The sequence below is a fragment of the Aedes albopictus genome, chromosome 3 (genome assembly GCF_035046485.1).
Source record: "Aedes albopictus strain Foshan chromosome 3, AalbF5, whole genome shotgun sequence".
In the NCBI taxonomy this organism is placed as follows: Eukaryota; Metazoa; Arthropoda; class Insecta; order Diptera; family Culicidae; genus Aedes; species Aedes albopictus.
In genome coordinates this window covers 161,347,774-161,363,838 of record NC_085138.1, presented here as the reverse complement: position 1 = coordinate 161,363,838, position 16,065 = coordinate 161,347,774, and the positions used below count along the sequence as shown (strand labels likewise).

The window sequence follows — 16,065 nt, the reverse complement described above, 5'->3', positions numbered from 1 at the left end:
TGAGAAGTTTTTATTTATTGAAAAATATTGAATCGTGATCATGCCTATGATTTAATGCGAAAAAAACTTAAGATTGCAAAACAATGCTAGTTGAATTATTCCATTAAAACATGTGAAATACATTCAAGATAGGAATTTATTTATTTATTTGTCGTCAATCAATACGTAGACCAAACTTTCGGAAATACATGTATATGAACCATAATCTTGTTTGATTTGATTATTTAGGAAAGAAAAAAATATTTTTAAATGGTTTAAATACAGAAGAACCATATATCATACGTTTAAAATACCATGAAAGACCATAAATCAACAATAACACATACATTGTGATTATCTCCCAAGCTTATTGTAAAACTGTTCTGAACCCATTTGCTATGCAGTGAATTGTCTGTAAAACTGAATCATATATTGACCATATCCTTTACTGTATTGCGAAAAAATTGTTCGAGAAAATGAGCGATTTTTTATGGTAACCTATCTTAACCGCCTATTCCACATACTGTAAATTGGCGGGTTACCATTTGTCAAACTGGCAAATATGTAAGTAGAATGGTAAGCTTACTGTTAGCTCCGATAGTCTGAGAAATGGTTAAATGACAATTGCTAATGGTTATCTAGAGTATGGGAAACATTACATTTACAGTTTGTGATTATGCGGGTCGCGAATTCTACCGGATTCGCCCACTGTTGTGGAGATTTAAGGCCGCAGCCAAAGAAGCAAGCACGCAGCTATTGATTTCTTTTGTTATTGATTGATGCACCAAGCGAAAAGAAGAAGAAGTTTTGACATCCAAGCGGTGTGCCGTCGATTAGATTCTCGTCGCTGATTGGTCGATGGATGTAAACGGCACACCGCTTGGATGTCAAAACTCTTCTTCTTACCGCTTGGTGCATCAATCAATTTATGATCTGACAACACTGCTCAGCGCGGGCAAAGCGACGCAACATCAAAGTTCCCCTTTTGTGACAGCCATCGCTCTGCATGCAGCATTGAAAAGGGAAAAGATATCATCCAAAACACACGCACACAACCAAGGAGAATACATTTAAAATGTATTCTCCTTGGCACACAACCGCCTTGAGCATTCGACGTCGTCGTCGTCATTCATTGTTGAAGTGAAACTGCGAGTGAAAGAAGCATTTTCAACTCGTGCTCGCGCAATTTAATTATAATCCTCTCGGAAAGTGTTTATTTCGGGTTGAATTTCGGTGGCCCCGTCAGGTGTAGCAAGTGATCGAAACCGTTCGCGATCCTGTCCGTGAAAGCGTGTGTGATTCGCGTGCAACCACCGCCAGGAAAGATTCCGATTTGTGTGCGAAAAGTGAAAAGTGTTGGCATTTTGATTCTTCGGAGGAGAGCGCGCTGCGAAAAAAAGTAGTTTCCTCATCCCTTCCGTTCCGTCGTCCGTCGTGCAAGGGGGAAAAGAAAGAAGTTCGCACACGACCACCACCAGCGCAACAGCAGCAGCAGCATCAAAAGTAGCCACGACGCAAGAAGAAGAACGTGAGTGTGTGTGTGCTGTGAGGGAAAAGGGGAATACAAAGCGGACTTGAATTTTCTGTCATCCGCCGAGCATTGCAGCAGGGATGCCAGATGCTAGGACTTGTGGTCAATTTGAACTTTGATGAATTTATAGTCATTTAATTTTGTTTATGTTTCGAATGAGTGTAATCAGTTTGTACCTTTTAATTCTTCCCTGTTTTACTTATCCTTTGACAGATACGCGTATTTCGACTATCACTTGTAATCTTCCTCAGTGTCAGTTATCGAGTGGATTACACTCATTCGAAAGGTCGGTACAAGTTATTTTTGTTTGAGAAATTTCTTTATGAGCCATTTTACTTTTTTTTTCTTCTTATATCTGTATTAATGAGATTTTTAGCCCTTGGCTAGTTCATCTCGGGACCCACGCTTTACTTCCCATTTTACGAAGTGACAACAATGTTGATGATGATATTGATTTTCACGGGTTATTGGACGCTACCTCCTGTCAAAATTCATTCATAAAATTGGCTCGTAAATGGACTATTGACGAACTTTGCGCCTAAATTAGATTTTTAAAATTAAATTAATAATTTGTATTATTGTATCTATTTGTATTATCTTTGCTACGTCAAGGAAGCATAAAATTATTCAATTCAATTCGCTTTGCTTTATGATAGAAATTTTCAGTCTTGGCATGATTCATCTCTAGCTAAACGTAAAGCAGGGTATCATTGATCAGCGGAGTAACATACTGCCTATGATCGCATAATTGTCCCATATGAATAGGAAACCCAGCAAAGATGGGACTGATATGCGATCATGGGCAGCATAGATCGGCTTGACCGATGTCATGAAATGTTCAAACAAAAATGTATCAGTTTCTGCTCACGAATGGTATTTTGTAATCTGCTATTATTTAGCTAGGGTATCGCGCCACTTGGGCGGTGATTCTATATTCGTCTGTTTGCCACTATAACTCAGTCAATTTTGAACCAATCGACTTGAAATGTTGTACACGGGTAGATACTATACCTATCTCACCACATTCCAAAAGTTGTGCCAATTGGTTCAAATTTGACTGAGTTATAGTGAAAAACAGACGAATATAGAATCACCGCCCAAGTAGCGCGATTCCCTATTAAATGACATGGAATTCATGAAAATTGAATTTCATAAACATTGAAATAAATCGATTTTTCCTTAACTGTTCCGTAACGCAATGAGATTTCTCAAACATTAATGCTTGGAATGAATACCTAGATACATTATTAGGTTAGAAATCGCCGTATAACTTCAATATGATATCCTGGAGTTGGATTTGATAAACGAAACTTGTATGAAAGTGCTCTTTTTCAATAAAATTATGCGATTTATTCAAAGCATGCAATCAATTCTTAAATCCATTGCCTACTTTTAGGCATTATTCGCGATTTAGAGGATTTTAATCCTAAAATAACTCAAAAAGTACATAACTTGTAAGAATTTAGACAACATATTTGAAATCAGAGGCCCCAATTTCAGTAAGGGCCTTCTATCGCAGTTATCCAAGAATTTTCTCTGGATTTATTTTAAAGCACTCCAAAAGTACGTCAAGAAGTTTTTCAAAGGATTAAAGTTTCTACAAAATTTGATGAATCAATCATCATTCCGTACCTCACATACTGTGAGATAGTTTACCTCAACGGGTTGTCTGTAGCCCACAGAGAACCACTTTAGCTTGGTGCTTCAAGGCTTCCGTGAGGTTTGTCTACTACGATATCCGCCGCAGGAAATCCACAGCTGCAGTACGTGACACAATTCTTGGTCATGACCCTCAGACGAACTATCGCAACCGAATAGGTAAATTGCTTCATGCGACAAGCCTACCTCAAAGCGCTCCCGGGCTACATCCTCCAACATCTGCATTCTGCAGAACGGACAGTACGTCCGTGTCCACGCGACATCAGCACGGAGAAGCGTTCTGTAATAGTTTGCCATTTGCGGGAAAGCTACAGCCAACCATAGCTTCATTCAAAAATCACATTAGAGAAAATGTAAACTAATTTCGTAATGTATGCTTCCTTGACCTAATGTCAAAAGTTTATGACTAAAGGCTAACGGTAAACTGAATAAATATTGAACATCTAAAGCTTTTATTGGAGTTGCTCCAAAAAGTTCTGAAGCTTTTCCATGATGTAAAATTTCATCTAGTAGCTTCAAAAAAGGTTCTCTACAAATTTCTGAGGGGTTTCGAAACATTTTCTTTTAGTTTTAAAGTGATTTCCACCAGAGGCTCCTTCAAAAAAATTTCATGGATTATTTTCAAAGAGTTTATCAATAATACTGCGAATTTCGTGTCTTTAACTACAAATTCCTCAGAGTTTCTGTTTGGATTCGACCTAGCAGTCAGTAGTTCTTCTATAACATACCTCAAGTATTCCTTTAAGGAAATGACAAATAAATTGTAGTGACTCTCTAGAGCATGTAGTAAACAAGGCAACAGCTGTTATTTGTACCTGTCGGAGAATGATCGGGAGAAAGTGGGGTCTTGAACCCAGGATAGATCATTTGATTTACATGGCAGTTGTTAGACCCAAAGTTTCTCATGTCTCTCTTCTTTGATGATCTAAAATCAAAACAGCCGAACGAGTGCTGGCCAAATTTCATCGTTTAACAACATTGTCGGTAATAGGAGCTATTTGAAGTACTCTTGGTTTCACATTAGATGCCCTAAGGCACTACCGTAAAACGGAAAGTTTTCTCTAAATTAGCAATATTACAAAATGAAAACGGCAAAATTCATAGGGACGTATGGGAATCAGGTGCCCTACTGGCATACTAGACACTTAATTTGGAATACCGTGTTCGGTAAATTTTTGACGAAAATAGAACAGCTGTATACAGCTTTACTGCATTGTTTACCCTTTGCACCAGGTTTTGACAGTTGATGTACTGAGCCTCAGTAAAATCGATTACCGAAGCTACCGAAATAGTTCTGCTGTTCTATTTTCGTTAGTGTCGAATAGGCAATTCAGGATTGAGTGTGTACACCTGGGATATCCCAGTCAAATAGATGCATCGTTTCTAGCATGCCGAACACGAACATATTATTAAAAGTTAGCAAACGTAGATTATACACAAGACAGGGATGGCATGAGCGGTTTTAATATGAAAATGGGTTGCACTGTGCACATTATAAGTGCGAAACGCCATCCCTGGTAGATTGTTAACTGGGCGCTGTCCAGATCTACATACATTACCTATTCAAGTTCAAAAAGATTCATTACAAAGAATGTTGGTTCTGTGGTTTCACTACTGCAGGGTGTCTACTGTGTATCTGATAAACCCTGAAAAAACTGAGAATCCTCAGGGATATTTAGTTACAGGGAAAGACGTGGAAAACTCAGGAAATGAATGCCTTGAATAACCAGGGCAATTTTGCACCGATAAAAAATTAAACATTTGGAGCATATGAATAAAAGGTATCAAACTTTACTATTTGTAGATCTACTCAGGAATAATGTTCCAATAGTGTACTATGCTGTTAGTATGGAAAAGTTTTCGAGTATGTGATCATTACTTCCTTCGAACATGTGCTTTTAATTCATATTTGAACTTAGAAGTGTCAACACACTTCCGTTATGCTGACAGTTCTTATTGGAAGCTTGTGCTTGCGTGAAGAAGATTTCTGCGAATTATTCTTAAAGCAAAATAATTCGAGAATGAATCAGGACAACATTGCTAGGGGAACAAGATTAGGGCTTCTTGATCTAGCAGATATTTCTGACAAACAGACGATTTCGATAAGACGCTGCAAATTCCATGTGGACAAGAGTGTCAATCCCGCGATGTCCCAGGACAAAAAAATCCCGGGATTTGAGTGATTTTGGGATTTCCCAAAACCCGCGATATGATTTTAGAAACCCCGATAATCCCTGGAATCCCGGGATGAATATACTTCGTAGCAAGAACAGCCAAATTTCAAAGCAAAACATTATCAAACCATTTTTTTTTTAATTCGATTGGTTTTCCTTCGCATCGGGCTATGACACTAAATGTATTATACTGGAAAATTATTACATTCATGTTATACACTGATTTTTTCATTACTTTAATTTATTCAGTAACGGAAAAAAAACAAACTGGACAAGGCTAAACTATCTCGTTACATTTTATTTCATAAAGTTATTTTTTTTTACAAAACTCAATTTTTCGGTCAAATATATTCTTGTAGGTACGTGAACGTGGTTTTTATTGGTTAGGGTGTAAAACTTGCAGTAATTTGAAAAAAAAAAACTTACGAGAAAACCTTAGCAATGGTAAGCAGATTTTGCATAATGTTCGATTTATCACGTGATTTTTAAAGTTTTTATTATTTTGAAGAGGTTTATTTAATTTTAATGTTCATGATCAGCAAAAGTATAATGATTCATGCTTAGGCATAACTAAGGTTCAATCGTTAAAACATGTTGAAAAAACAATAAATGCCATGAAACTGTATCCTGTCCATTGTCGACGTTCATGGATCGATTCCAGTGTGCATCATTTTACGATTTTTCTGCTCTATTCATAAGTTTATCTTATGTTATTAGGTTATAACAAGCTCTTCGATTTTCATAAGGTATTTTGATTAATTTCGGTAGTTTACTTCGCTGAGTGTAAACGGATTTTCCTGGATCCCGTCAGAGTTTCTTTCTGGGACTTCTTTAGCAATACATACCTCTAGGAAGGAACGCCTTTCAAGGTTTCTCACAAGATTTTCTTCATATTTTTTGGCGTCATTTTTCTTGATATTTAATTTTCGAATTCTTTCCGGAGATTTTTCTGGCTTCCTACCGGCATTTTTCCGAAGATTCGAACAATTCTTTCCTGAATGTTGATTGACTTCTCCTGGAGTTATTCGAGGGGGTTCCTGCAGAATTTCTTCCTGAGATTTTCCCGGTATAGCTCCCTTGTGGGGTTGTCCGACTGCCTGCGTTTGCTTAACTAAATTTTCGTGGCATTCCTTCCAGTATTTATCCTGATATCTACACTAGAGTTTCTCTCTGAATATATTTCAGATGTTGTCACGGTATGTATGTCTCTTAGATTTTCTTGAGATCTGCCCGGAATTTCACTCAGACTTTCAACAGGTGTTCCTGAGGTTTCTACTGAAGCTTCTTCCAAAAATTTTTAAGGAGTCGCGAATTTCACGAATTTTCTACAGGAGTTCTTCTCGGGATTTCTTCCGAAGTTTCTTCTGTAATTTCTTCAAGAAATCTTCTTGTACTTCCTTTTAGAGTGTCTCTCTGGATTTCTTCAGGAGTTTGAGCCAAGATATTTCATAAGGTTTGTCGTGCGACTTCTTTTGAAGCTTCACCTGAGATTTCTTTCGGAGTTTCTCCCGGAACTTTTCTTAGAAGATTCCATTATTTTATATAGATTTTTTCTGGATTATTTCCAGAGCATTCCTCGGAATCCCTACCGAAAATTGTCGCAAAACTCTGGATTACCAGCTACTCCAGGAACTCTTGCATGTGTTTTTCCAAAAGTTTTTCTTTGAAATTCTTTTGGGATATCTAAGGCACCCTACACACTACTCAAACCGTTTGACCAACATTGCCACCGCCCCCTGGTTGGTCGAACCAGCGAATGTTTCTGCAACCGTATGACGAACTGCCAAATCGTGTTGCACCAACATGTCACTTTGGTTGCACCAACATCATCCCCCATTTGAAATCGCACTGTGTTTGTGCAACAACACTACACACGGTACGATTGGTTCGTCAAACATTGGCTCCGCCCACCGTTGGTTTGAGTAAAATCAAACTGGTTTGATTTTTGCCGACCAACCCGTCAACCGTCAAATCGGTTTGACGAACTGCCAAATCGGTTCGTCAAGCAGCATCACACACGGTCAAACACAGCACCAACTCAACCACAAACCTGGGGGCGGAGTCAATGTTGGTCAAACCGTTTGAGTAGTGTGTAGGGTGCCTACGAGATTCCTTATGAGAAATTCTAGGAGAAACAACGCAAGGAATCCAGTGAAATCTTGCAAAAAATTCAACAGAAATAACTTAAATCTCAAAAAATTAGTTATTTTGTCCCTCTCAAAATGCTACCTAGTACAAACTGATAAAAATTGTCCGTTCGAGAGGGGAAGGGGTGTGACATAAAAGAAAATCATAATTTGTTTGCCTTATCGTTGCCCGAAATGGCCTGAAAGTATGCTATTTTGAAGCAATTATAGGAAGATCTACTTGGGGAATTCTTAAAGGAATTTCTAAAGAAACTCTTTCAGGAACATCTGGAAGAGCTCCTTAATGAATTATTCAAGGAATTCTTAATGAACTTCAGGAAGAATTCCTAAAGAAACTCCTAGAGGAATTCCCATCGTGCCGAGTGGAAGCATTCAAACTATTTCATCATCTGGCATCCCTGCTGTCATCCAAACCTCGCATCAGCAGAGTCGTGCGTGGAAAGAGAAAAAGACAGTGTGAAGTTCCTCTCGATCGAAAGTGTTTTGATTTTTATTCGTCGCCGTTTTTCTTCGCATAGGTAAAATCTCCGGAAGTACCCAAACCTGGGAGTAAAAGCCAAGCGCCTAAACAGAGGTAGATTTTTCGGAATCTGGCTGGATCCAATTTCGATTATCGCCCTACCTAGGCTCAAGCAGGAACACAAACGAAAACGCGCACCCCCCCTAAACGAAGAAGAGTGAATAGAGAGGGAGAAGCAGCAGAGCAAAATAAAGGCACCAGAACCGATCGAGTAGTTGGCGCGGACGGATACTATACTCCTTCCGATGGTCTTCAGCAGCAACAGCAGCAAGCATCAGAGTGCTCGTCGCAATTGACAAGAAGTGTGAGGATTACATAAAGGCTGGCTGGTTGGCGGGTAGGCAACATCGCAGCTCTCGCCGTCGTCGTGCTTACCTATATTCGTTCACGGTGTATTGCCCGCGGAGGGCAGAACGTTCATTTTAGTTTGGGAGTTATTCTGTGAAGAACTAAAGTTTTCCCGTTTGTTATTCGTGTGAACTATCATCAGTGATTAAAGTGCTGCAAGATAATAAATACCGACAAAAAAGTGCAGAAATCTCGATTCTCCGTTCCGTTCCGTTCAGTTCGTTCGTTGTTCTCGAGTGTTAGTAGTTGTCGTCGGGCGGCAAAATAGTGCACTTCAAAATTCCGGTCCCGACGCGAAACCATAGGGAAGGCTCCTCCTTGGGCCACTCCTCCTCTCACTCAACGTCGTCGTCGTCGTCGTCGCCGTTGTCCGGTGGTTCGTCTGCGTCCGTCACGGAAGATCATCACGACATGAACAAGCGAAGCAAGGTCCGCCCCGGTCCGACAAGGTAAGAGCTTTTGATTTATTTGATTGGGGAAGGATTTCGGAAATATCAAGGGTTTGCATGTATAGAATGTAAAAATGATGCGCAACAGAGTCTGATGAAATTAGTCAAATCATTCGCATAATTGTTACGTCTAAAGCGAATACCACCAACTTGACACGATACATTGCGATTTCTAGTCGAAGCTCAGTGTTGCCAACTCGGATGCTTTGATTTGCTGTTTCTCGGCTTATTATGTTTCTGATCAAACTTTCCATATAGGCCTCAGATCCTATCTAGAATAAACTAGTTCCTATGCTTAGAAGAACTACTTTAAATACGCTAGTGTTAAATTTTATGAACGATTTCGCTAAAAATGTACCTTCAAATATCTCGCTTACTGAGTTGTGCAAAGTTTGGGAACGTTCATAAATTACGTCCAACACTTGAGGAAGGAGTAGAGGGGTCTAGAGAAGTGTATTAGATATAGTAAAATAAAATGGGGATATATTTCCCCAAAATGTAAATACATCCCCAAACAGTAACCATTTGTGCAAACATAATCCTCATTATATTTACCTTGTCAGAATACACCCGATTGGGTATCAAAATTACCAATCACTGCATTTGTTTCCAAATCATTCATAAGGTTATGCTCTAAAATGGCCGATATAATTGTTTTCATTTGTTTAAGCATGGGATTCCTACAGAGATTTTTTCCGGATCTCCTCCTGGGATTCCTTCAAAGATTTCTCCAGGAATTCCTCCTGAAAGCCTCCTGGGATTCTTACATGATACGTTCTATATTAGTACTGGTGTTCCATCTTCAGATTCACCTGAATGAAATTATTTGGATGATTCAGAATCGGGATCTGTAGATTTTTCTGGTACTTCTTAAGAAATACCTCTTGGAATGATTCTTCCTTGAGAATCTTCCAGGATTCCTAAATCTTTCGATTTCTCTTGGAATCTTTCATTAGAATCCTGCAGAATTTCTTCCGTAGGATTTTCCGGTATCTATTTTTTCCAGAATCGTTCGTGGGATTTTTCTCGGAGTTTTTTATGCGTTTCCAAGATTTATCCCGATATCTCCACAAGAGTTTCTCTCAGAGTATATCTCTCACGGAATTTCTGCAAGAGTTTATTCGCCGCGATTTCTTCCGATGTCGATGTACCATTTGGGATTTCCCCAGGACATCTTCCCGACATTTCTGCCAGAGTTTCTACAGGAGTTATTCCTGGAGTTTCTACCAGAGCTGCTCCAAGGGGTTCTTAAGAAATTTCTCACTATTTTTTGCAGGAGCTCTTCCTGGGCTTCCCTTCGAAGTTTCTCCTGTAATTTCTTCTAGAAAAATCCGTGGGCTTTCTTCTAAGCGAGTTTTCCTTCATAGTTTTATATAAGTTTCTGTTGAAGTTTCCCCTGGTTCTCTCAGAAGATTGTTTCCGATGTTGATCCTGGAATGTCACTCAGTATTTTTTTCTGGATTTTTTTCCCTAAGATTTTCTTTCGGATTGGCTTTTGGACAATCTGCAGCAGTTACCGCTGATATTTTTCATAAAGTTCTTCCCGTGGAATATTTAAGCGCATTTTCTAAGCTTTTCGTCGTAGTTGTGTACAGGATTTCTTGAAGTGATCATCCTGAAATTATTTTTTGCAGATCTGCTCGGGATTATGCCCAGAAATCACCCTAGAATCCCTAACGGAAATTGTCCCAATATTCTGCGGGTGCTCCCTCTGGGAATCCTTAAATAAATGCTCCCGGAGTTCTTGCAGAGGGTTTTCCAAGATTTTTTTTAATGTCTGTTGGAATAACTTACGCAATTCCCTGCAAGAAATTCCTTGAGCAATATCGAATCCAGGTGAAATCTTTCGAGAAACTCCGTAATACCTATTGGTGAAATCTCGAAAGAAACCCAGGTGGAAATATTAGGGAAGTTCAAGTAGGAACTCTGAAAACTTTCATGAGAAATCTCCGGGGAAATCCAAGAGAAATAATAGAAACCTCTCTTGAAGAACTGCTTCAAAAATCTCGCAAAAACAGAGTGTATACTACCTGTAAAAACCTGGAAAACCGGGAATTAATTATTGCATTTAACAGGGGAAAACCTGGATTTTTCGCCGAATATCTTGAGTATTCAAGAAAATTTTACTTCGATAAAAGATAAAGCATTGGGTCGTATAATAGAAAGTATAACAAGTAGTAACAAATTTTACTTCTTGTCGATGTACTCAAAAGACGAGTATAGAGATTACTGAATTGTTGGTATGAAAAAAAGATTCCCAGTATGTAGTGCTGTCTTCTTTAGAACATGAGCTTTTACTACATCCCGTAATGCTGCAGGTTCTTACTGATAGCTTGTGGTTCCGTGAAGACGTTGGATGAAACTGGAAGTTAAAATCCATCTAAAATTTCAAGTATTTTTCCAGAAATTCCATAAGGGTTTCTTCTTGGAACTTCTTTGGGAGTACCTCCTGGAATGTCTCCCAAGATTTCTCGGATAGGTATACTTCCTGATTCCTTCCAGCATTTTTTCGATTGCTTCCGGTGTTCCTATTGGGTTTCACCAGGAGATTCTCAAGATAATTCCCAGATTTTCTATGGATTATCCCTAGAACTCTTCCCGGAATCTTTACCAAAAATTGTCGCGAGATTCTGGATATTCCTTCAAGGATTACTTAAATAGATACTTCCAGAGTTCTTGCAGTATCCTTTTCCACAGGTCTTCTTCAGAATGTTTCCCGCGATTGCTTACGAAATTTCTTATAAGAAGTTTGTGGAGAAATATTCGAAATAATCCAAGAAACATCGCAAAGTGTTATTGAAGAAATCTTGACAGAAACTTCAGACAAAAAAAAGCTGAGGAAAATGAGATAACGTGGAAAAAAGTTCTAAGAGTAATACCGAGAGGAAATATCAAGGCTCAATTGAGTGCTAAATAAGCACTTTTTCCCAAAATGATCCACAAATCGATAAAAATAAAAATGCCCGATTGTTTATTTAGTCAATTATGGCAATCGGACACGCTGGTTTTGTTCGATTTTCCGTCATTCTGGTGAAAAGTGCTTTTTCAGTTTTGGATGATATGCGATTCTCATTTGAGCCTTAAGAACATCCAAGTAGAAACTCTGGAAACCTCATGGTATCCTGGGAGCAGCTATAGGTGAATTCCCTTCTTAGGACATCCAAGAGAAATATCGGGAGACTATCGGTAAAAATCCCGCGATAAACTGTTGGAAAGCTATCCCAGAAAACCACTAATAAGTGAACTTTGTGGAAGAAATTTGAATAATTTGGGATGGATCTTCAGGACTCTGGGAGCATATCGGAAAACCTCTGAAAGAAATATCGGGAGGTACTCCAACAGGTATCTCGTGAAAAACTTCTGCGGAAATCCAAGAAGGAACTCTGGTAGGAATCTCAGGTACAATTCAGAAATCTTGGAAGATGTGAATTTAATTTTTGGGGTATTTTTATATAGTTTTTGAAAAGTATATACTTTTTAGATAATTTGTGTTATTTTTCTAATTACCAACTTTCAAAATTTCTCCTGGAAAAACCTGGAAAACTCTGGGTTATGAGTAGACACCCTGAAAAATCCCGATAGAAACTGGTGGAAAGCTATCTTGAAAAAAAAAAAAACAATATGAGAAGTTCCTGGAGAAACTTTGTATGAATTTTCGAAAAATCTCCGGTGGAAATTCTACAATAAATCCCGAGAGAAACTCTCAGGAATCTCAAAGGAACACCACCAAAAACTCGGAAGGAACTATTCATGGGAGCAAATACGTTATTATCTTCTAGTTGCAAACTTGGGAGAACTGGAAAGAAGAAAAAAAAAAACTTCTGCAAACCTCCAAGAAGCTGTATGCTCCGCAATTTTGATTTGACTGTGACTTCTGCAAACTATTGATAAATTTAACCCTCTTGCCTCCTAAGATGTTTCGCAGCACGATAACGTAGTGCACGTTCAGCGTACCTGTCTGGGTAATATTGACCCCAACATCCTACTAGGATTAAGGAAATACTCACGGGAGCAATTCTATGATAAACTGCGAAAAAATTTCACGTATGAGTTTTTCCCCCCACTGACCAAAAGGCTCGTGTGGAGCTTCTCGGTTGTGGACACAACTGAGGAAGTACAAAAAACGCGGAGATGAAGAAACTAAGAATTAAAAAACTAATGTAAAATCCCAGTGGAGCATTTGCTTCTTTGAAGGGATTCACGAATAAAACCAATAATTCTAAAATTTAATTATATTGTGATAACGATTGTGGCTCAGGAATGAAGTAGAGGTTAAAATATACTAAAATGCAGGCGAAAAAAAAACTGACAGAAGCCAGACAAAAACCTACAGATTTTTGTAGAAATCCAAGAAGGAATGCAGGGAAGAATGCAAGGAATGATGGACAGAATTTCTAGAAAAATTCGGAACAAATTCTCGATATATTTGAAATCAAATTTCTAAACAAATATCTGAAGGAATTCCTAATCCTTTGAATAGTTCAAGCTGTTTTTGTTGTAGTGACCCAACGATTCATCGAAACTTCCGCGTGTTTTGCCTTCAAAAGCTGGTTTCAGATCCAATTTGAGTACAGATCGTTGTAACAAAAATAAAAGAAATTAATTGCTACAAAGGATTAACATATCACGAACACATAGAACCTTATAAATGCACAAACAAGAAACATCACACATTGACATAACATAAATTTGCCCTGATATCCAGATGGATAACATCTTCCGATCACAGGATGACGAGGTTTCATTTATTGGTTTGAGTCCATCAGTCATCCTGGAATTGTATTTTAATTGGCAGTATGCCTTTTAGTTCACAGCATTTGTTGCGGTGTTCATAACTTAGTTTTGTCTAGGAAAACTAATCCTAATCGGGCATCCCGTTTCGGGTTTCGACACTTGAGCTCAATAACTTGAAGTCCGTGGCAGGGAATGGCTTACATCTCTAGTACTTGACCTCTGCCCGAAAGCTGGCAATCAATATTGAATTGCATTTCATGTACCTTTATTTTGTCAGAACCTTATAAATGTGCATTAAAATTCGGGCAATATTTACTAGTTAAAATAAAACATATAACACAAAGAACGCACGAATATTAAATGCATAACACATTTAACAATTATTCTGTTTTATTAATGTAACAAATATTTATACCCGTAACACAATCCAACGTTTGAGCAAGAATTTTTCGTGAATCGTTCACCGATTCACGAAAAATTCAACTCCCATATGCTTCATAACCTTTATAACAATAGTGTTAAGGCCATATACTTAACACTAAGGTAAAGATAAATAAATAACTTAACCTATACTCAAAACAAATCAAAAACGAGTTTTGCTACCCGAAAGCCACAGTGCTTTCCAGAAACGTAGCGGTGAACAGGACTAACAAGTCCCCAAAAAAACACCAAAACTCAAAACTAAAGATTGTTACCCGAAAGCCAAACTGCTCTCCAAATCACGTAACGAATAAATCTAACCTAAACTAAACTTTATTTTTATGGAGGTTAAAATGGTCTTAAGACTGAAATTATAATCTTTCCGACTAGCTTTCATTTGCATACACGGGGTTTTTAGTTGGGCGCCATGTTACAAAAATAAAAGAAAATAAATTATTACATATCATCAACATAACACAATACACAGAACTTTACAAATGCACAAATAAGAGACATCACAAATTGATGCAACACGACATATAACAGAAATATGCCCTGTTATCCAGATGGATAACATCTTCCGATCACAGGATGACAAGGTTTTATGTATTGATTTGGGTCCATCAGTCATCCTGGAATTGTCTTTTAGTTGGCAGTATGCCTTTTAGTTCACAGTAGCTGTTACTGTGTTCATAGCTTGGTTTCGTCTAGGAAAACTAATCCTAATCGGGCATCCCGTTTTGGGTTTCATCACTAGAGTTCTATGACTTGAAGTCTGTGTCAGGGAAATGTTTACATCTCTTAGTACTCAATCGCGGCCCGAAATGGCCTGAATGTTGGCAATCGAAGTAGGATTGAACTTCGTGAGCCTCTATTCTGCCAGAACCCTATAAATGAGCATTAATATTAGGCGAATATTTACAAGTCAAATTGAAACATATAACGCAAAGAACTCACGAATGTTACATTTAGAACACATTAAACAATTATTTTATATTATTATTGTAACAAATATTTATATCCATAACATCGTGTCCAACGGTATTCACCAGAGGTTGAAAAGTTCAATCCATTCGACATCCAGAACGTTTGTTTTTTGTTGCTTCTCTGAGTATTTTACTCTGCAAGCATACATTGATTTGGCAATCTTTTTCAATGATAGGATAATGTTCATTGCTGCGGTAAAATTCGGCGGCTATCGCAGTGTTTTTTTATGAGAATCCGCAATACATCTGCATCGGTTTTAAGGTCATCAAACATCAGTGGAGCTCAGAAGCCAGCATAGAGAATGAATTAGCGAATAAATGCATAGCAAAACTTTAGGTGAATTTTAATCCTTATCGAATCTTTATCAGAAAGGTTATACCTAGGATGCTATTATTGAGAGAAGTTTTGGCAGTAATAGAAAAGAATTGAAGGGGCCCATATAGCCGAGGCGGTAAACGCACGGGTATTCAGCATGACCATGCTGAGGGTGACGGGTTCGATTCCCGGTCGGTCCAGGATCTTTTCGTAAAGGAAATTTCCTTGACTTCCTTGGGCATAGAGTATCTTCGTGCCTGTCACACGATATACACATGCAAAATGGTCATTGGCAGAGGAAGCTCTCAGTTAAAAACTGTGGAAGTGCTCATTGAACACTAAGCTGAGCAGCAGGCTTTGTCCCAGTGAGGACGTTACGCCAAGAAGAGGAGAGAGGAGAAAAGAATTGAAAAAAAAACCCTTACGATTTGGGTAGTTATCCATGGCACTATACGCACAACCATACTGATTATCAGTACAAATTGTTTAATGTTTCATCAAATAAATCAAAGAAATCAACTTTCCTAGCAGTTGTCGCATCAAAACAAAGCCACCGGATATGAGCGTAAACATTGTGACAGCAGACGAGTTATGTCAAACATACAAAGCTACGGTGGCGCTATCTGTTCGTTTTATAGTGACCGTTTTAGTTATTTTAATACTCCATTGTGCTGAAATGAACTTGTCCACGATGACTGTTATAAACGGTAACTGCGGGTCGTATTTACTAAAATCACTGCACACATCTTGCATACGGCGAGATCCGGTGAACATCCAGTGAACTTTCAGTCGTTGAATATTC

The 16,065-nt window shown here is 38.3% G+C and overlaps 1 protein-coding gene across 1 annotated transcript in view; it reads left to right on the top strand.

Moving 5' to 3' along the window:
- Positions 1–1,078: 1,078 nt before the first annotated feature.
- The window catches only part of LOC115254267 (ataxin-2 homolog), a 72,199-nt gene continuing 57,212 nt past the window's right edge, over positions 1,079–16,065 (top strand). Inside the window, exons 1-2 of the mRNA XM_062858059.1 lie at positions 1,079–1,507; positions 8,009–8,807. Coding sequence (XP_062714043.1) covers positions 8,770–8,807 — 38 coding nt within the window. The 5' untranslated portion in view covers positions 1,079–1,507; positions 8,009–8,769. The remainder of the gene's footprint in view (positions 1,508–8,008; positions 8,808–16,065) is intronic.